Source organism: Fusarium keratoplasticum, chromosome 2 (genome assembly GCF_025433545.1).
Source record: "Fusarium keratoplasticum isolate Fu6.1 chromosome 2, whole genome shotgun sequence".
Taxonomy (NCBI): Eukaryota; Fungi; Ascomycota; class Sordariomycetes; order Hypocreales; family Nectriaceae; genus Fusarium; species Fusarium keratoplasticum.
This window is the reverse complement of record NC_070530.1, coordinates 806,587-828,233: the sequence shown is the minus strand read 5'-3', so window position 1 is coordinate 828,233 and position 21,647 is coordinate 806,587. Positions and strand designations below refer to the sequence as shown.

General features: G+C 50.7%; 5 protein-coding genes across 5 annotated transcripts; 3 read left to right on the top strand and 2 right to left on the bottom strand.

Annotated features, from left to right (window-relative positions):
• Window positions 1-798: 798 nt before the first annotated feature.
• Window positions 799-2,514, top strand: NCS57_00217000 (uncharacterized protein; the record flags this gene model as incomplete). Its single annotated transcript, XM_053052205.1, has 2 exons — window positions 799-954; window positions 1,027-2,514. 2 exons carry the CDS (start codon window positions 799-801, stop codon window positions 2,512-2,514), a joined length of 1,644 nt encoding a protein of 547 aa, XP_052917451.1.
• Window positions 2,515-8,007: 5,493 nt separating this feature from the next.
• NCS57_00216900 (APH domain-containing protein) lies at window positions 8,008-9,390 on the top strand (the record flags this gene model as incomplete). The annotated part of the gene is made up of 1 exon (XM_053052204.1): window positions 8,008-9,390. One exon carries the CDS (start codon window positions 8,008-8,010, stop codon window positions 9,388-9,390), a length of 1,383 nt encoding a protein of 460 aa, XP_052917450.1.
• A 1,824-nt stretch (window positions 9,391-11,214) lies between these two features.
• NCS57_00216800 (uncharacterized protein) lies at window positions 11,215-11,706 on the top strand (the record flags this gene model as incomplete). The annotated part of the gene is made up of 3 exons (XM_053052203.1): window positions 11,215-11,401; window positions 11,469-11,535; window positions 11,595-11,706. The coding sequence occupies 3 exons, from the start codon at window positions 11,215-11,217 to the stop codon at window positions 11,704-11,706; spliced, it is 366 nt and encodes a 121-aa protein (XP_052917449.1).
• Window positions 11,707-13,321: 1,615 nt separating this feature from the next.
• On the bottom strand, window positions 13,322-14,814 carry NCS57_00216700 (C2H2-type domain-containing protein; the record flags this gene model as incomplete). The annotated part of the gene is made up of 3 exons (XM_053052202.1): window positions 13,322-14,334; window positions 14,383-14,584; window positions 14,632-14,814. 3 exons carry the CDS (start codon window positions 14,812-14,814, stop codon window positions 13,322-13,324), a joined length of 1,398 nt encoding a protein of 465 aa, XP_052917448.1.
• Window positions 14,815-15,068: 254 nt separating this feature from the next.
• NCS57_00216600 (uncharacterized protein) lies at window positions 15,069-16,064 on the bottom strand (the record flags this gene model as incomplete). Its single annotated transcript, XM_053052201.1, has 1 exon — window positions 15,069-16,064. The coding sequence occupies one exon, from the start codon at window positions 16,062-16,064 to the stop codon at window positions 15,069-15,071; it is 996 nt and encodes a 331-aa protein (XP_052917447.1).
• Window positions 16,065-21,647: the final 5,583 nt, after the last annotated feature.

Sequence of the window (21,647 nt, the reverse complement as noted above, 5' to 3'; positions counted from 1 at the left end):
TGGAGAACGGAGGCGGTTCTTTCATTGTTGTGGAGTCTAGGCTTTGGCAGTGTTGGGGCAGCGCATGGCGGGATCAACGCAACTCCAAGAGATTGTCCCCCAGTTTTACCAATTCTCGTCTCCGGCTGGTCGTGTGCAAATTAGCTGGATCCTTCATGGCGCAACCGTCGTGGCAGCGACACCAGGGGAGAAGACAAGAACGACAGGGGGAAACAGGGCTTGCTCTTCTCCCCCGGCAGTTGGCTTGGCTCCACGGCCACAGCCCTAGGTGGCGTGCGGCCAGTCAGATGGCCCGAGCATGAGATGATCTGTCTCGAATTAGTAGAGCTAGCGGCAAAACCTCCACTTGGATCCATGGGGGGAGAACTTTATCTACACGCCCCCTTGGCTTGACGGAGAGGAAGAAGGATGGGAACTTCTTGAGGGGCGCAAGAGAGGGTGATCAACACAGGCAGAAACGTCAAGCGCCGCGGGGCGTGCCTGACTCTGGTGTTGGACGCGGTTTTTTTTTACTCTCACTATTCAGGGATGGAGTGCGAGAGCCTGGTGCAGCAAAGCACATTAAATGTACAAATATCAAGTGCAATCGACCTCGAGATGGGCTTGCTTTGTTTGTGCAACACACAAGACAAACGCACGCAAGCCTGTTTTATATTGTTCTCTCTCTGCCCGGGCGCCACCATCTTTGCTTGTCCCTCTCTCCCTTTATCTGGTTATTCGCTTTTCGATTCCCCTTTGTCATGCGAAAAAGTCCTCCCTCCCTCTGCTGCCTCATCCCTCGGTCTCCCCCCATGACACATGTCTTCACACATTGCCCTCCCAGGCGCGACGGTGACGGTGCGGCCTCGGTATAGATTCTACCGCTTCAATGGAGGCTCAAAGCTGAGATTGGCCCGGAGGGGGTGTCTGCTGCTGTTTACTCTTCTGTCTGTCACTTTAACTTTATGTTACCTAGTATGTGATACTGCACCCGCATCTTCCCCTTCCCGCCCGCATCTCGTCGTCATAGCTGACCAACGCGACCAGATGCTTAATGACAGTGTTTGGCATCCCCAATCACCAATACATTTCGATTCCTCCCTATCACCGACTTCAATATCTGCCGGACACCGAAATTTCGTCATTGTCCTCCCCGTCGATGGACCCAGCCATGACCTCTGCAAAGTCATTAGCAGCATCGTCGCCTTGGGGTATCCCGCGCCCGTCATCGTCAACTGGAAGAAAGACTTTCACACCGACGCTGAGGGCATTGGCCCGTCGCAGCTGGGCAAGATCACTGGTACCCTCAACTACCTGGAGTGGGCGACGGGTCCAGATGCGCCCGACCAGGACAGACTCGGCGACGATGATCTAGTACTCATGCTAGATGCCCACGATATCTGGATGCAGCTGCCCCCCAGCGTCCTCCTCCACCGATACTTCAGCAGCAACCAACGGGCGAACAAGCGACTTTTCGAAGAATATGGCTTTGAAGAAGGTTTACTGGAGCAGACCATCGTCATCTCTGCCCAGAAGGGCTGTGTTGCCCCACGCGACAAGATCTCCAATCTCTACTGCCACGATGTGCCCGAGAGCACCCTCCCGCCCGACGTCTTTGGCTTCCTGACTGACTACAAGATTGGACGGTGGAAGTTTATGCGCCCCAAGTATGTCAACAGCGGCAGCTTCATGGGCCCCGCGGGTGACATGCGTCGGTATTTTAAGCGCGTCAAGGACAGAATGGACAGAGACCTTCTCGAGATCGACTCCAACGAGGACCTCGCTGGCGACCAAGGCATTTTCGCAGAGGTGTTTGGGGAGCAGGAATTGTGGCGCCGACATGTCCACCTTGACGATTTCGCCGACGACAATGCGGGCAGGGCCACTGCCGAGTGGTCACGCGACGAATTCGAATACCACCTCGGCCTCGATTACACACAAGAGCTCTTCTATCCGACCTGCTACTCCGAGGACAGCAGCTACTTTGTCTCCGTCGACAACCCCGTCGCCTTGGAGAAGCAGTCGGGCGAGGCGGGTGTCTCACCACCACGGATACGGGGTGTCCCCGCCGATATATACGAGGCCGACAACCCGCTCTCCAAGCTGGTCGAAGCTTCAGACAAGGACCTCACATGGGGTGAGGTTCCTCTATATGTCGACTTTTGGACGACGGCGATCCCTGTAGCGATACATCACAATGCTTGGAGGAATGGCCTCAAGAGTCGGAGGTCGACCTGGTGGGACAAGACATGGTTCTTTCCTTACCTACGGAATCTGCTCGAGGTGCAGATGCAGTCCAACAGCACAACATCACTGGCCACCCTCGACGCGAGAAACGGCAGCCTCGAGATCAAACCGTACCGCGGCGAGGGCGAGTTCAAGACGTCGCTGCTATTCGGGAAAAACAAGGAGACCAAGAACTGGGAGCTGCGGGCGACCGACTGGGACACGGCGTGCAGCAACAGCAACGCCACGGCCGAGGCCGAGGCTCCCTGGTATGACGAGGTGTTTAGAGATGGTAGAGGCACAATATAGAGTGCATGTACATTTTTTTTCATGTGTCTTTTGGGAGTTTTATTCATAGCGTGGCATTGCTTCATGACAAGGGGAAAAAAAGACTAGAGCAATAAGATGATACCTGGAGATTTGATGCTCCTCAATGATGTCACTATAGGAGATGAATCCCCCACCCACAGAGTGTTGATCTCAGAGATGCCGAGGCAGTGCCGTCTTCACCCAGGTCTCACATTAACGACCCACCTGGTTATGTGCATCTTGATAAGCTTAGTCAGAATGATAAAGGGTGAGGTTATCCAGAAGAGGTGTTGGTTTCGTATAAATCTTTACCAAAAACACGAAAAGTTGCAAAGTAAGAAGCTTTGACGTTAAGTGCGCACTTTTTCTATCTTGAGAGAGTGTGGCTATGTTGGTGTAGATATCCATAAAGTGTGTGCATCGTTTCATCATCCCAGAATTCAAGTGAGTGTTGCCTTTCCATCCCTGTCGTATCCCTGCCGGCTTGGTAGTCTTAGACGCGCGTCATGTATCATGGCCAAGTCCACACTCGGTTTAGTTCTTCTTGCATTTTCCATACAAAGGAAGAGAGGTGACCTGGAATTATCAGCTTCTGATACAAGGTATTGAGAAGTTGGAGACTCACATAGCAGGTTAGGCCAGCGCAGCAGCCTCCATACTTTCCTCCACAGTCATCCCCGACTCTGCTGTTACAGTCTCTCTTTTGGACTTGTTCTCCCTCGTTGTTGTCGACCCTGGGCATCATTGCTGGGGCTTGGGTGATGGGGTTTGCGAGGGTGAGACTAGCGAGGAAGGCAAAGGTGACGATGTAAGACTTCATGATGAATCTCGGCTTGAGTAGTAGAAGTAGTTGTGGCGGAGGTGATGCTCTGTTTGATCTTATGTCGGGAATGTTTGTGTTTGATAATGAATTTTCGATCTTGCTGGGATACCCAACCAATTTATACTTGACGACTCTTCGCTTTTCGACATGACGCCCGTCTGTAGGACCGTAAGCAATTGCGTAGCTTGTCTTGGAATATGGGTGCTGAATGGATAGAGATGCTGTGAACCTTTCTCCGTGTATCTCTTACCACATCATGGGGGAATATCAAGGGCGGTGCACCATGTCTACCAAACACACCGCTCTGATCTGAGCGATCGATGAAGCTGTCAGACTCGGCATAGTTAATCTTGTGCGAATAGGGTAGAGCACATGATGTAGGTTTCACTGCCGTGGCCGATGCTCCGAGATGAGCGGATCTCGCCCAGAGGGAACTTGTATTGACATGCTGCCGATCCTTTGTAACGTTGACAGTATGAATCTACTGTGTTGGGTCTGAATTGACCGCCTCCTTTCCGATTTTAATCAAAGAATGTGTCAAGTTCGCAGTGCCAGTTGCGGTGTAGCACGAGTGATGTCGTCTTTGCATCCCCGTCCATTCTCGAAAGAAAACGACAGGTTCACGCATCTGTATAGTAGGTCAGTATAGTATGTTCCTTGGATGCACCATGACATAACCTGTCATCAGTGTCTCGACTCCGCCATACTCAAAGCGGTACAAGGGATGAAACAACTTACAAGATCGGCATCACAGTAAGCTTACTTCAAAAAGTTCCCGTGCCACGTGAAGCTGGATCGTCAGTACGTTATACTAAAACGTCCGTCTATCTATGCACAGCCTTGGTGGGTATGTTTTCGGGTTGTATAAAAAGGCCTAGACTTCCAAATCGGGTTACATGCAGCGACTTGGTCGTCGTGTTGTATCATCCGTCTTCCTTGACCAATCATAATTGAAGGATATAGTCAGAGGAATAGTATAGAACTTTCCTAGCAGATCTCTGTGAATGGTAACTACGAACGGTCTTCTGGTTCAGTTATCCCATCGAGGGCCGGGCTTCAACTATAACAAAGAGCACATTATTAACACATCATAGTATCATATCCCAATGCTAACACATTGGCCTTTGGTAACTACGAATATTACATCCCTCCGAGTGAAAACTCTTATTAAGATGCAGAGTAGGCATCCATACATCTCATATAATAGGGAAAAGAGTTGTACACAAACAATCGTTGAAACGGCTTCCTTCTCAAGAGGAGTTGCTATTGCTAGTTGGCTTTGATCTGGCGAAACACCATAGTTCAATCACTTAATGGCCCCGTCTCTATCAGTAAGTATCAGAAACGGGATTTGTTCTGGAAAGGCCATGAATCGAAAAGTTACTTTGTTGCTATATAGATACCTGCCTATATAATGCACTTGATTAAGCCTCTCTTTGCCTTTTCCAATAATCCAACCTCGACATAAAAATGACTTGTTGTGTGACCAGATCCATGGCCCGCAGGGCTGCAATGAAGAAGGTCTTCCCACTGGAAATCGAGCTCTACATCCTGCAATGGCTCATAGCGCCGCATAACACATCAAAGGATAGACTGGCACGTCCCTCAAACTTCGCCTGTGTCTGCAAAGCTTGGCAATGAATTGTCGAGCAATCAACATTTCGCCACATCTCGCTGCGCCTAGAGGGCATTTCAGCATTTGAACGCCTTGTTGGTCCTGCTTCTGGCCGTAGAGGTTACGTTAAGCATGTCCTCTTGGAGATACAAGTCTGGGAATATGATCATGAACCCTGTTACCACCACAATAACTACATCTTCACGCGAGCAGTTTCACATCTCTGGGAAGTCCTCTCTACCTGGCGAAACCACAGTCTCACAGTTGAGCTTGGCATCTTTTCGTCGATTGAGACAAGAATGCATCAATTGGATTTGCGGTATTCTGATCGTGTGCGAGAGGGTGAACCTGAGTCACTTCTAGGAAATCCACATACAGACCACGCGAGTCGCTTTGAAAATCCTCCCACTGATCCGCTCTTTTTGGATGAATGGAAACGACAGAAGCGGTCTTACTTGGGCTCGCGGGCCCTCGAGTTCGAGTTCGGCCAGCATCATTCTCTTCTCAGCGCACCAGTCATCACCCGTCTTCTCGTTCGTCGACGGTACTTTCGAAACATCAGTACAAAAGCCTTTTGCGACATGATTAGAGCTGCCCCCAGCCTTGAGGTCATCCATCTTGAGAGGTGGTGCTACAATCGGACAAGGAGCGATAAGGAGTGGGACAAAGGTCAGTTCCACCAATTCCCCAGCATACGACATGATCGGGAACGTTAATACATGGGATAGGTTCATCGCTGATTGGGCTTCATATGCCATATTCCCTGAAGAGAATCAGTTTCTACGACGAGTTTAACACCATGTACCACCATTAAGGGAGAATGCGAATACCACGATCGAACGAGCGACTTCTTAGGTCCCTGACAGAAAACCCATGGAGCAATCGACTCGAACACCTCTCCATCTCCTTCGCTTTTGATGCCCAAGACTTTTTTTCGCTTCGTTTTTCTCACAATTGGGCATCTTTAGCAACACTTGCACTAACGTCAAATCGTGTTTTAACACGTTCAAGCGCCGTGGTAAACGAGCTACTTGTCGAAGTAGCGGAGGCTGCGAAGCATATGCCTAAGCTTGAGATGCTTGAAATCTGGAATTGCAAAGTCAGAGACAGCGCGGCTGGCGTTTTTCGTTACGAGAAACTGGATAGGGCTGGAAACATCGTCTGGCAGGGCACGTGGGACTTGAACATGTCGAAGCAGGCTAAACGGGCGTGGCAAGAGGCGCTTATCGGGCCAGACGGCGGACACTATGAGCTTGGTATAGAGATGATGAACCTTCAACCCGAGGAGCTCGTGAGTTTGGGCTCAATCTATCCATACCTAAAGCTAAGGAAGCATGTACTTGATGGCATTTCATGGAGGCAGGTATAATATGGAGAAAGGTGGTAGAAGGCGAAAGGTCCCTCAACGCCATGATAAAAATAGAGAGTCCAACAAAACACAAAATCCACAAAACTCGTCCTTATACCCAGAGTCTGTATCTGATTCACTGTCGTAATCATCCCGAGGCACCAACGAGGTGTCCCCGGGGAAGGCGTCGTCGGCCATGTGGAAAGCTCAGCTATAACTCCAAAAGAAGAAGAAAAATCAATCCTCCAAAAAATCAAAGAAAGACTGACGGTGTGATGTTCGGCCCATTCATTCTCGCGCAGCACCAACACTCCACCTGTTCCATATCAACATGGTATTGTGAACTTGGTGACGTTTTCAAAAGAAGCCACCAGCAACAAGAACACATAACACAGGTCTTAGCACATGCTGGCATCAAACCCCGATTGAAAAGCACCACAACATAGGATCAATATGACATGTTGCCTCTCATCCTGGATAGCACCCCTGACATCCATAATCCAAGTCATAGAGTTCATTGTGCCTATAGCACCAGGCTTGGTGTGTTGTACAATACCCGAGGTCATTCTTCCAGCAGCATTGCCCCTCCGATTTGCGAGGGCATCTGTTTGGGTCGTTGGCCTCGGCGACACAGCTAGGGCATTGCTCCCCCTCGTAGTACCGTTCATGGGGATGACGGCGACACGATACCAGGACAGGGCAAGAGTTGCATCTCTCCCACCTGAGGTGTACCAGGGAGTGTATCGAGCACATTGTCTGGTGTTGTGTGCAAAACCCTTGGGATCTGCTGAATCGACAATTGCCTCTTGCGGGCATTCGGGCTCCGGGGCAATGGTGAGAACTAGTGTGAGCCTTGTTGGTATTAGGCATGATTGGGATGGCTCTCGGGGAGAAGAATCAGGTTTCAGAAGCTGCAATTTACGGTTGGGCTTCAGAATGAGGGGCACTAGGAGTAACGTTAAGTATTTATCTGACGTCCTCGGCTGAGCCCAAGACATGATTCTACAAGGCGGTTCGAATTGGGCATTATCTCGATGGGATACCACATAAGGCAATGAGGCCCTCTATGCACTTTTAAAGTATTAACCACTCATATTTCAACCAAGAGAATCGTGCAAAAGTAGGCAGAAGTGCAAGAGATATGTCAATTCCAGCTGACCATGCTGTGCGAGAGTCGGCGTGTTCTAAGTGGGCGATACCAGGCTCGCCGGGTCATGCGCTGCTCTTGGGTGTTAGTGGTGTGAGACGGATCCCTGCAGCCCGGTGAGTGCGGAATGTATAAAAGGGGCAGCTCATTTGCTTTTGTCACACATGGTTACGTAGCACACGCAGCCGACAGGAGAAAGCAAGCTTTTGAACTGGCGATAAGATGTTGGGAAACATCGGGCTGCGACGCTGTGGACATAGGCTCCTTGATTGGAGGAGGCTCAGCGATGCAGATTTTTACTGCCGTCATCCCACACTGATGACTTTAATACTCAAGATGGGACCGAAGATATAATTAACTATTCCATCCTCATACCCAGCTACACTATGGCCCTCCTTTACTGAGCTGAAACAAAACCGCCTGATTTTCCATGACTAAGCCTAGGGGTGAGGTGTTGTTGGCAGAGCACAGTCTTGATTCACTCCCAGCCCAACAACAACAAACACACCGCCCTTCCCACCCCCAGCAGACAGGACGGATCCTGCGCGAGTCCTCAAAGCATGACTGAGAGCATTCGGAGCGTGTCCCCGACTTCCACGGCCGAGTACGAAGATCACGAGCCGTTTGAGACGTTCAAGCACAAGGTTCCGCAGCTATGCCACCTCTATTGGCCATCTTACGACCCGGAAGACATTCGCATCGAGCGAATGAAGGGCGGCTTTAGCAACCGAGTCATTGGCATACACGTTCGGGAAAAGCCAGCAATCGCATCAGAGGAACCAGAAGTCGCCCCAGAGCCTCCTCCAGCTTCCCAAATCAAGAATACAGAAGAAGGAGACATGCTACCTCCCAAGGAGAATTCTACGCCGCCCAGAGACTCCCTACCCCCAGGAGACTACGTGCTTCGCATCCCACGTTTTCAATCGGCACATCTCGCCTATGACAGGCGCATCCTGGATCTCGCGAGTACCTACACGGAATTTGGTATTCCTAGGGTAGTGGCCATGGACGAGGAACCCTCGACTACGAATCCTATCGGGCAGCCATATATCTTGCAACTCAGGCTCCCCGGACAACGCCTGATTGATATTTGGAATGAGTTGAATCAACAACAACGAATTTTGGTTGCGAAGCAGGTGGCCGCATTTTCCCTTGACATCCAGAAAGCCACCAATCCAACAGGCGGTCTGGCAGATTTCGAGACGACCGAGACTTCCGCCCAAGCCATCCCCACGAAGGATTTCAAATTTATAGGCGACGCCGGAGATTTTAAGAAGCCAATCGAGCCACAGCACCCAGTCGAAATGCTCTGCGAGCGCCTTCTACGCTGGTATCAGAAGTATTCGGGACCAGGATTTGGAGACGGACCTTGGCTGGGCTTGATCGAGATGGTCAAGTCAATGCAGGCACTGAACGGAACATTTGGACCAGATATGCCAATATACTATTTCCACCATGGAGATCTCTTCCCCCGCAACATCATGGTCGCTACTCCTGACGACGAAACAGCCACTGTGACAGGAATTTTGGACTGGGACGAAGCCCACTTTGCTCCAGCCGTCGTTGCATTCGCTCCTCCAGCTTGGTTGTGGGTTGAGGCTTACTGGAGCTCTGACGTAGAGGAGTACATAGATGAAGAGCGCATTTGGGCCCATGCTCAAGAGACACCTAAGAATGACGAGGCGAAGGAGCTCAAGGATGTCTTTGAAAAGATTGTTGGAACTGAGTTCCTTCAGTACGCCTACTCTCCTGACGCTTGTGAGGCTAGGAAGATTTGGTCTTCGGCTAAACAGCGCATTGGGAAGAGCTGGGTTATAGATGAGCTTTCCAGCATGCTCGCGGCATGGAGGTCAAACAGGGACGGGGAGGCGGAAAATGTCAAAGAGGAACTCACAAGGCCTATCGCTACAACCTCTATGGACGATAAAGAGGTTGGCCCTTAGGAAATAGGGCTTTTTTCTTTTGTCTTTGGAAAAAAGAACGCTGGGGTCTGTACGTTTAACCTACAATTTTAATACCTTGGCTTTTGGAGGATTTCACTTCTCTATGAGGAACCGTCCCGGATGAGAGCAGACTAGTTGGACCAGTAGTTTGCGAATGTTTTATGAACTAGCTGAACGGCAGTCATCGGTGCGATCAGGAGTGTGCCTAGATACTCTTTCTCTGTAACTTTCGATGACCGAGTTCATCGCATCTCTTCGCAGCCCTATTCCAAGGGGGGTCACATGGTGGAAATCTGAAGGGGCTCAAAAAGGAGTTGAGGCTCTCCCTTGTGCACATGATCCAATAAAACCATAGTAATATGAGTCGGTGGCGCATCATGGGTGGCCTCAAACGTCAGGGTGCATAATGCAGAAGGCATAAGGCAACAATCCCGGGACCCGGACTACCGGATAGCCTGGATGCCACATGGAGAGCCTTAATTAGAATGTTTTGAGGAGGTAGAAGAAGTCTAGAAACAATTACCATTCGAACTAATGTCACACTTATCGCGTTCTATAGACTACAGTTTACAAAGGGCTATCTCTGGTGGGCACAATAATAGGGGGCAAGACAAAGTGCTTTTGCCCAACAACGCCAGGCTTGGTCCTTCGCAGCCTGATTCTAGGGTGTAGGGATCACCAGCCGCCTATTGCACTTCTCTTGACCGGTCGGCTCCAGAACCCAATGCACGGCTTGTCACTTCTCACACCGCAGCATTTTCTGGGCAAGCGACAAAACACCGATTGGTCAAGCTGGCAACTGAGTAGAAAAGGGGCCCTCGTCGCAGCTGCTGGCTGGGTTGAGACACCGGAATATTAACAGGGTTACCCAAGCCCTATTAGGTATTGTGAAAAAATTCTAAATAAATATAATAGTTTAATATTTTTATTTATTTTCTTATTTATATTCAGAAGAAAGTTAGCTAATATATTTATACTGCCGTCTTGTTTTTTCCTCGATCTGGGTGCGTGTGTGAGAAACCTCCCATTCCATCCAAGGCATGTTGCTTAAAACGAGGCGCACCCTGCGTCTTGGCTCGCAAGCTTGAGCCAAGTCCCGGTCTACATGGGGAGACTAATTCTGGCTGCTCCGTGCTGGCAGGGAAAACAGGTGTTGGCTTGCATATCTGCAGCCAGTGTGATATTGTAATTTTCTTCTTATGTGGAAGATCTTGCCCTTTAATGCTGTTCTTAATCCTGCCTCTATCTCCAAGGCAAGGGAAGTACAGATAGGCTTGTCAACAATGTCTGCAACAAGTCCCGAATCTGTTAGCATCGCCATACTCACATGTATGAAAGAGTCCTTCTGGGTCCTTTCGACCTATCTTGACGACTAACGAGACCCAGGCCAAGTTGTCGACACAACCTGATTTCGGCATTCAGATCCTTCACTTCGAGGAATCGGCCCGCTGGTTGATCTCATGCAGTCACCGGACCTGTAGCAAACACTTGAAACCTCTTCAGCCTCTCTCCAGGGATTGATATCGCACACCATACGACCTTCACCTCGCATTAGCCGAACAAAAGACTGGGTTATGATCAACATGGTACAGGTGTGGCTGCGTGATCGTCTGTGTGTCAAGGGCATCAACTCAAATACCGAAGCTGAGGCTGTCTTATCGAAGCTGGCAAGGCGGAGGGACATTTCAGCTCGCGATGAGGCTCTTTTTCCTCTCCATGGGTACAAAAAGCCTGGCTTCTGTGTGAAAACTATTTTTCCTTCAACCAGAACAAAGCTAACTAAACAACGACAACCCTCATCTGCTCTTTTCCACATCCATCAAAATGGTTCACACCAAGGTCCTCTACTCTGTCCCGGCCCTCCAGGTCCTCGCCGTATCAGCCGCGCCGGCCGATCCCCAGAACTTTACTCCTCCCAACAAGCTTGAGGCCAAGAGCTCCGTCTACTACTACACCAACAATCGCTGGGACGGCGAGTGTAGGACAGTCAAGGTCAACCTCGACGCTTGCCGTGAATTCGCATATCCTCATGCCTTCTCCTATCACTAATAACTCCATTCTCGACAACATTGCCGAAGAATTCAACGACCGCATCAGCTCCATCTGGAACAACGTCAAGGGCGCTTACAAGTGCATCTGCTATCCGTAAGCTCAGATCCATTTCAATATACTCTTCTTCTGAACTGGGTTGTTAACTCTGACAGGGATGGTAACTGTAACGGCGATTCGTACGACAACCAAGAGGACGTCAACCAAGAGGACGCCACCGGCAAGTTCAACGACTCCGTCAGCAGCTTTTCGTGCCACCGCAAGTGAGAATACTGATCTGCTTTTGAAGGTGAAAGAATCAATTGGGGATTGGGTGCTCGGGGGTCTGCAGCACCTTGGACAAGATTCATAGTCCATGTCAAACTTGCATCGTCTCGTCGTATGTTGATCACTGCCGTTTGATGATTATGAGTTGAACTATTCATCTTGTTGTTTGCTCAGTGTGCATCATTAGTGTGTTGGCTTGGTCATCCCTGACCGTTTGTCGTTCTGCGTGATATTCCTAAGAGACAGAGTATGACTACCTAACTATCCGTCGACTCTATGACTAGCCATTTACAGGGATAGGGAACATGGTTTCCAACCTAGTAATAGCATCAAGAGCTTCGTGAATATCGCCAACTAGAGAGAGCAGCTCTGACAGGTAGAAGAGGTCCGCCGTCAACAACAAACAGCAGGCATGACATACAGACTCCATGACTATAGGGTGGTTAATTCTCTGTTTCTGAAACTTGGTTACTCTGAATGTTGGCCTGACTCACCGTTACCTAGGCAAACAATGAGAACCGTAGTTGAGAAAGGGACTACGAATACAAAAGATCAAAGACTCTAGATGCTGTACTCCGGTGTTGGTGTTCGACGTCTTTCAGACGAAGGGCATCGTATTGGATCACACCCATTAACGGGAACATTAGAAATGCAGTGAAAACAAGACGTGTGAGAAAGAAGGGTAAATTTTGAGATTGCGATGAATGGAGCGTTGAGATGGTGAATGAATTTATACGTGATATTTCCTCGTGTAATACTTGTTCTCCTAGTCACTGGCCGTCCCAACTCGACGTTGTGTTCCCCATGCTGCAGCCTCACTCAGTCTCTCGTCTTACACACATATGTACAATTCCTGTTGATTCAGTACCACCAAGCAACTATAAGTAGTTAGAACTTTAACCGACCTCACTTCTCATCCCTTTCCTCCAAGCCTCCCTACTAGTTCACGTCAACGCAATACTCACCTCGGCAGTTCTCTATCCCGCAACGAAACCAACACAAACGAAAACCCACAGCCATGTGCAAGCGCATCTTCACCCGGGCCACCTGCGCCTGGTGCAAGAAGCTCTACAACAACTCGTGGTCCCAGGAGGTCTGCCCTGCAGCCATGAAGAAGAAGGGCAGGATGGGGGACTGCGGAAAGATCACCCCGATCGAGCGCACCTCGGCTGACCTCTTCTGCCCGGCGTGTCCCAAAAGGAATGAGCCGGTTCCTGATATGAAGTGATGTGCGGGGCGCAATGTTGTGAGGGTGAGCTGGGGAGCATAGCTCTGAGGAATATGGTCACCAGCTCCAGTTGAAATTTTGATGAATAGCCTGCATACTAAATGCTCTTTGAATTATTGGGCCCCATGCTGTGGGGTTCTTGCTGGTCTTTGTGATTACTGAAGGAGGGCTTCTCTTCCAATGGTATCTTGAGAACTGGAATTCATTGCTACTCTAAAACCTCCAAATGAACATCGTGCATTCGTTACCGCCGCTCTTGTAGCCATAAGAGCTGATAATCATCATAAATTCGTTAGTGCGATTACTTCTCCTCTTAAAAGGAGCCACCGGCAACTGGGACAACAGTCCCTCATGCCGCAAGACTATCAACCAAGACTCTATCCCCTCTCAATCATTCTTCCAGAATCTCTCAATCACTTTCTCCGGCAGAGGAAGCTTTCTCTGCGCCGTAGAAAACACCTGCAGCTTCAGGGGTTTGCCGCCCAAGCACACAGCGATGCATGACTTTGTCTCGGAGCTCCTCACAGCCTCACGCAGCTGCCCTAGCAGCCACACCACGCCGCGCAAAGCCATCTGGTTCTGGTCCTTAGCCTCCCAATCTTTGAGGTTGTCCTCGACGTTTTCGCTGCGAATCAAGGTGAAGTTGCCGTTGTCGTGATAGCCCCGGACGAGGTAGGGAGTTCGGCCGAACCAGAGCTGTGGTAACATCGTGCTTAGGTGCTTCCCGTTACGTCGGATCGACTTGATCTCTGCTGCTTGTGTTTGGGGAGGTGCTATACCCCGGGTGATTACCCGGACGCTCCTAGAGCCAGGGGATGAGGGTGTCTGCTTTGAGCTTCCGACGGCAACATTCTCCAGTGACTGGGCAAGCTGATCCACTGAGCCTCCAGGAGGTGCGTCAGTCTGCTGAGAACCGTCCTCAGTCTCGGGGATGCCATGAACAGCATCGACTTCAAAGCGGACGGCGCAGTTCAAGCCTCCAAGGTCATATCGGAGAACGCGGTGATGCCCTGCAATATCAGTCATGCCTGGTGGCGGTTCAGTGACAGCTTCCTCAAAGCTGTGACCAAAGCCCGAGTTCCCAGATCCTCTGATCATCTCCTTTGTCGACCTTTCACGTCTCTCAATGACGAGGGTGTTCTGAACAAGATACAGGTCGATGCGGAAGCTGTCTCTGCACTTCCCACGACAAAAGTCGAGCAGGTGACGAAGGCTGTTACGGTTGGTGAGGACATCGACGTCGCTGAATTTGAGTGTAGGGTTCATGACATTCATGGCTTGAAAGACGACTTCGAAGGGGTACTTGGGGACGCGGAAGCTGTTTTGGTCGATGAAGTGGACGCCTGAATCTGGAGAGACGCGCATCGGAAGGGATCTGGAAACCAGTCTCGGAGGCTCGCCTGTAAGTGTCAGCTGGGATATCTTTCAACCGGATCAGGGAGATTCACCTGGGACGTAGACGGTGGGCTGTGGTTTGATGACCCAATTGTAACTGCAGAGAAGCTCGTATCCGCCATCGCTAGTCACAGCGACATCGCCTGGCTGGACCTGGGAGCTTTGAATAGAGAGCAAAGGCGTGCCAGTGCCTTGGAAGAACCATCCGTCTTTGGACTTTTTCGCCTTCACCGGTGAGTTCGGAGTGTTTGGTGCCTGAGTCACATCAGCCGCTGGCCAACGGTTAGAGTTTGTGTGATTACCTTGTATGTTGATGCGATGCTCTTAGCTCGAACCACCTTCTTGGGCGCCTTATCACCTCCGGCCGGAATGGAGTCGTGAGCAGCATCCTTTCTATCGCGAATATGTTGCTGCAGAGCCGCGTCGCTCATGAACTTGCGATTGCAACCCGTGCAGCTTACGCTTCTCGCACTCGCGCCATTCATCGTGATGGAGCGCAACCTTGCTGGTTGAGGTGGAGATGAAACGTTGGAGATGCGTGTTGCACTGGCTGTGTACGACGACGGCCTGATTTGAGTGAGGGTTGAAATCAGGCATCAACGTGCTGCACGTCTTTGTCACTGTTGTGGTGACTTGCATCATCAAAACAAAGCGTTGCGTTGGCATTGCGTGAATCATCACCTCTTTCTATTTGATAGAACAAATGAAAAGGTGTAAATACAACAGTCACAACCTTATCTCATGACTTAACTTCCATCCACGACGGCACATCCATTAACCCTCTCATCTCCTCCACCGTCTCATCCCAAAGCAACCTCCTCACCCTCTCGCCCTCTTCCGACTTCAAAAATGCGCCAAGGTCAACAATCTCCTTATCATCCAATGGCTTCCCATGCGTCTCCTTTCCCGCGACAAGTGCCGCATGCAGCCCTATCCACGCCCCCTGCTCCGCCGACCGCCCCCGAAGGGCCTTGATCATGTCAACGGGGATGCGCACGTACACCGGCGCTGCACCCGACAGATTCGTCGATACCATTCCCGGACAGAAACTATTGACGATGACCTTTTCGGGGCTGTAACGCCGTGCCAACTCGAGCTGGAAGAGGGCGACGAGGGCCTTGCTGTCCGGGTAGCCTGCCAGAGCGGGAGCATTCCCCTTGTCAAAATGCTCTAGGACACCTTCTCCGGGCTTCAAAGGGGCCTTGCTAGCCAGGGTTGTGAGCCTGTGCATACGGCTTCCTGTCCATGTGACTCGTGTCGGCGATCCCTCTTTTTCAGCGGTAGCCTCAAGCAGAGGGAGGAGACTGAGCTGGAGGAGGACATTGGACAGGTAGTTGACCTGGTTGTTCTTCTCATGACCTGTAGGCGCAAACTCGCGACCAAAGGTGCCGATTCCAGCGTTGAGCATTAGAACATGAAGCTGGTTATGCTCCCGCTTAAAAGCTTCAACAAAGGCCTGGACGCTGGCGTAGTCCTCGGCGTCGAGCTTCATGACCTTGACCACGGCCTGTGGGCTAGCCGCCTTGACAGCCTGGTCAGACAAGAGTCCTTTTCGGACTTCCTCCCCCTTGGAGACATTTCGCACTGCGAGCACGAGAGTTGATATCTTCAACACCAGCAATTGCCTTGAAAGTTCGAGGCCAATGCCTGATGTTGCGCCCGTGACGATGGCGGTTTTGGAGGAGAGGTCAATGCCAGGAGGCAGAGGGTCGACCCTGGGCTGAAAGAGGCCCATAATGACTGAACGAATGAGTTTGAAGTAGTTTTGATGTACTCTTCAATGAAGCATTTGCTGTTTTTTGCCTTGAGAGTGTTATGCTGTTGTTCCTACCTACACCAACACGCCGATCACCACACATCATATATACTCGCCCAACTTAATCTCGCAATCCATCCTTACAAATCCTCATCAACTGAAACCCCGGGCTTCACACCCATTTCAATGTCGAATCCTCAAAATTGACAAAGCCAACACACCCAAATGTTTCCGAAGTTGTTCAATCCCGCCAGCGGAGTCGGGATTCCAAAGTCCGCAATTCCTCCGCATCCCGACCACCACCAGCAGCCACGCCGCAATGTTAAGGCCACGATTACCAACAACGGGACAAATTCATGGTTCTCTTGTATGCGGTGTGTCTCGGAAAGTCCCCGTAGAGGAGCCGAACGCCGTTGCATGCAATATCGTCTTTGTGCGGGCGATGGTGAGTGAGGACACATGCCCGCCCATGCATAGAAATCCGTATATATAGCATCAACGCCAGGAGAAGCATAAGCTCAGAAAGCGAATAGTATAAGTCCCATTTCTGTGGATTAGAAAGTTCATTGGTCCGTAGTTCTTGGGATCTTGGCGGCGGGCGATGCAACCGAGGGTGCAGTCCATGTTTCGATGCAACCCGAGAATGTGGCCACATGGTAGGACCACAGCTGTGTGGGAATGTTCTTCCACACCTCGGTTCTGTGAGTGCGGAAGCCTCATTTCCAGTCACTGCAGGCGTTGATTGTATATATATGAGAGCGTCAGAGAGGCCAAGGAAGACTGCAGCCGTAGCGTAGTCGGCCTCGTAATCCTGTTGGACCTGCTTCCTCAGCTCAAGTAGCTCCGCTTCGGGCAGAAGGCCGCTGTGGGAAGCTGTTGATGTCCAGGAGAACCTTTCGAGTATATAGGAGTCTATAGTGGAATTGGACGAGGGCGACTCGAATTTGATCGTCAAGGCCGTAAAAGAACAGAGGCTAAAGAGCCCGGCTAATCCGAGTTCCTCCTGGAAGTCTTCTTCCTCGCTGCGACTCATTGGCGTGACTTGGGCGCTGGTTTTGTTGTACCACTTATTGCAATCCTTTCCGTCGGGCGAATTCCGCTTCACAGCCGTCGTCTGCGTCGTGCCTCCCTACTCCTCTCGTTGGCGCCGACATCTAGGGATGGAATAGGCCGTGCGGTGCGCCGAGGCAGCCCACTAGGTGCCATTGGTAGTCGTAGCATATAGTATCATGGACTCGGATATCGCATTCATGTTCGATGAATCTTTGCCTGAACTCCCCCGTCATGGGAAAGCGGTGAAGAGGGGTCTGTATATACTAGAGGGCGAGAACACACGCTCTCGAGCTGTCTGGTCTTTTACACAAGTAGTCGGATCTTCTTTGGCTAACGCCTCGCTTGGTTTCTTCAACCCTTGTCTTGTCATTCTTATTCAGGGATGGATCGGTCACAAGACGCCATAGCTGTTATGGACTCGTGTTTGACTGCAAACTTCTTCTTTGCCTTGCTGAACTCAATCCAGAAATCTTTGTCCATAGACTAGATGGATGGGACCGGACACACAGCTACAAGTCCAAGTTATGGCACACCCGTTGTGTGGTATATATATAGTTGTGAACTGAATCGATGGCGACACGCTTTCACTCTGACTGATAGATGCCTCTCCAAATTGTTGTCGTTGAGGTAGAAGATTAGACGCGCACGCCAGAGCCAGAGCAACCATGTCATCACACCAGCTGCTCAGCGACACATGCTGCATTCTTCGAGATGCGGTAGGAAAGAGCTTCTCAGTGGGTGTATATAGAAACACATTGTGCCTGGATCTCGCGGAGGGAAAGATCTCTGGGAAACACATGGATGAGATGGTCGTGCCACGTGTGATCGCTGAGTGACAGGCTGTTGGTCAGAGTGCTTGGACACATCAATAACAGGGACGAAAAGATGCGGGCCTTGTCAGCCTAGTGATGAAAGGAGCGACACGAACAGTTGCCCCAAAGCTCTCGAAGCATCGCTGAATTCTTCTTCGTCACAAAGTCGTGATTCAGATCGATAGGAGCCCGTGGGAAGGTCAAGAGGCACGTACCTGCACTCTTTTCCCTAACTCTAAACTCGCGGACATAAGGCTCGAACTTCATTGAGCCACTAGCTCCCATATCAATGATGCGGCTTCCAGAAGGAAGCTGGGAAACTACCTCCTTAGCGGTAGTCTTGATGTCGAGCTCATCAGAGGCTGGTGAGGCGCTTTCGAGGTCAGTTTGGGGGGGGAATCAGTGAGACTAGGTTTTGTCGACAGACACTGCTTGAGTGAAAATCCAGCCGGCGTCCTCGCTGATATAGTCATGTTCTAACCGCCGAGACACGATATGATAAGACAACCCACCCGACAATACTGGGGGTTCTAGTGGTTTGGTGTTTCGTCATTTCTGTCCCCGCTCCCTGGAACGAAGCTGTGCGGTTCGTGGTCGATTCTTGATGCTTCTTCATCCAGACACCATCAGAGTACTTGCTCGTGGCCAGGTATATATACACAAAAAACAGCCGAGTTCCGGCCGTCATGAGTCTTGATGTTGGAAGGCATCCTCGAAGCCAGTCACCGGAACACAGGTGGCGGTGTCATGGGACAGCAAGGTGTTGGAGGGGTATCTTCGCTCTGAAGCTTCTCCGAACATATCCGTTTCGGAGTTGGCAGTCGATGGCACACTCAAGAATCCTAAGTATTGACTCATCAGGAGAAAATCGGATGCCTATTCACCTTGCATCCTTGCGCATAGGGTGAACGGACGGGTGAGGGAAAACAGCCCATGGGAAAAACCTCTCGCGGATAACAAACCCCTTCCAAGAGCTGATGCGTATCCAGCCATGAGTCCTTGTCCTCCAAGCAAATCCGCATGATCCGCGTAGCCCAAACTTCGTGAGTTCTGGCCGCGCCCAGGCTAAGTGTCGTATATATAATGTCGAGCTCTTAGTTATAGGAGTGTCTTGTTCGAGATGCCATAGGGGAGCATGGTTATTTTTTTTCTGCCGCCTTCAAGGCAGATCTTCCTCTTAATCTGGGCTTGGAAACCAGGCATTTTCGCAGTAGTGGCTAGTAGCCGAGTATATATACGCAAGGAACCCTCAGGCCTTCGGCATCGTTGAGTCTCCTCTGACACCGGTGTCGGCGATATCCATCACCAAATTGCAGGCGACGGGGCGAAAGGAAACATGACTTCTGGGGGAACGTGCTTGACCAATCGACTGAGGGACACAGGCACTGACCCGTGCTGCTGGCACAAAGGCAGCCAAGAGTTTCTCCGCCGTTTCTCAGTTGGCATTCAATATATATAGTTCAATGAGCTGCGTGTTGGTGGTCTCGCGAAACTCAGATGGTAGGATTGAGAGCATATCGTCGAGTGCAATTATCTCGAGGGCAGATTTGCCATGAGATGCTGGGCAAATAATAGGATTGACAGCCAGCAGTAGGTTGGAGCTCTTCAGATTGCCACGGGGGGGGGGGGCCAAATATATCCGTCCAAGAATGCGATTGGGATCTTGGCATATGCTTGCCGGATCTGCCCAAGGCATTTTTCTTGTTCCGTCAGTTTGTCGAGGCCGACTATCATATATATAAATTAGGTGTCTCCCTCGAAACTTTCTTCTTTCTGATGTCGCGAGGCCGACACGAGAAGCCGGCGAACTCTCTGCATTTTCCTTTGCAGTCTAGAATGCAAGAGAGAGGGTGGTCCTTAGAGTACCAGCTGCCCGGAACTCCCCAATCCCTGTGTATATAATCTCGATCCCGTTGTCGCAATTGTATGCTGGTAGGGGCGGTGGCAACTAGACTCTTCTCCTTCTTCATAACTGCCTGGCAAGAGAAACCCACGTCATTGCCGCACTTCCCTCTGCAGCATGCGATGCAAAGAATTGTTCTGAGTGGCGGCGAAGCTCTCTTAAACCTTGTTGACGCATACGGGGAGTCTGCGCTGCGGCGTTTCCCACAGGACCCGGATGGCCTGGCGTAGGTGCCAGAGGTTTCGCTGGGAGACGAACACATTTCACATCTCGGTGAGGATATATAGGTAGAACTGTGGTCAAATCTTGAAGGACCCATGAGATATCGTGAAGATTCCTCTGAAAGATGACGTTGTATGCTCTCGGACTGTTCGCAACTCTTCTCAGGTGAGGCTGTGTCGTGTGGGATCTAGCCAACGGCGATTGGCCATTCTGTAGGTCTTGCTCGATATCCTCCGTCGGGTGTTGTCGCTATTTAGGTAGGTCCGATGAGACAGCAGAGACCACGGAATCGCATCGTCCTTTGCAGGTCTGTAGACGCAACAAGATGGCGTATGCTAGAAGGCCCACGGCCACCAAAGATAGTCTAGGAGTACATCCGATGTCCTGCCCAACGCTTTGACTAGCACGACGTAGATTGTGAGTCGCGCGAACTAAAGCTACGCCGCCGTAGAGTGTGATATGGTAGATAGATAGCCTCTGCGTAGTCTGGGTACACCAGGCCGAGCACACCAGGCCGAGCGCCTTACAGATCATGCCGATTGTCTTTCCTGACGTATCTCGTCTGCGAGGCCTCGTTCGTGCCAACTGCTGATTGGGCACATCTCTCTCTTTCTCTATGCCTGGTTCGAGAAGTCCAGGCATCAACACCTTGCTTTGCAGTCGAAGATGGGGTAAGGCAACGTGTACCAGGACAGAGACGTCATTCCCCTCGTAGATGGTACATATATAGGCTCTATGAAGTATGCGCAAGTAAGGCGCGACCGCACATCATGTTGTTAGCTTGGTCCATCTGCTTTGTCGGCCAAAGTCGCTTTTTGCCTTTGTTGATAATTCGCCCTTCACGCTTTATACTTGCATGGTGTGAGAACCCACGCAAGTGCATCTCCCTTGACAGTAGGAAGATCGAACACAACGGTGTTTTCGGACATGGGCAGTGTTCGTTTCAACAGTGTTATATAGATAGATACGCTCTGTGAAGTTGGCACGAACGAGTCGAGGGCGTGTGACAAGCCGAGCTCCATCCATGTCAAACGTCTTGTCCGAAGTAGCTCGTTGGCAAATGTTTCTCGGTTGGAACGTCTTCGCTCACTCCCAAAGGTGGCCAATCTGAGTAGGAAAAGTAGCAGGCGCAATTGAATTTCCTGTGGGAATATGGAGAGGGCACGAGGGTGCGTGTGTTATATATATTGTGATATGGCGGCGATAAGTGTCGATTTGGTGACAGCTGCGAGACCCAGTCCCTCCCAAAGGTGTGCTGAAGATATATAATGGGTGGACCGCTGCACCGATGGGTGAGTCAACAAGTTGAGCAGTTGCTCTCGACACTCCATAGCCGTCAATTCCACTGCTTTCGTGTAGCGACAAGAATATCTGGGCCTTCTTCCGAGATGCAGCAAGGAGCAAGACCAAAGGAGGCAGGGCATTGATGGTAGCCAAATCAGCTAGAGACTCGGCTTCCCGATCCAGCAGTCGCTAGCGACGATGGTAGTCGTCCATCGGAGCGGTCATCTTCGATGTTGAAGCACTCGGCCGACAGCAATGGCAGTTCCGGTGGTGGTTTTGGTATATAGA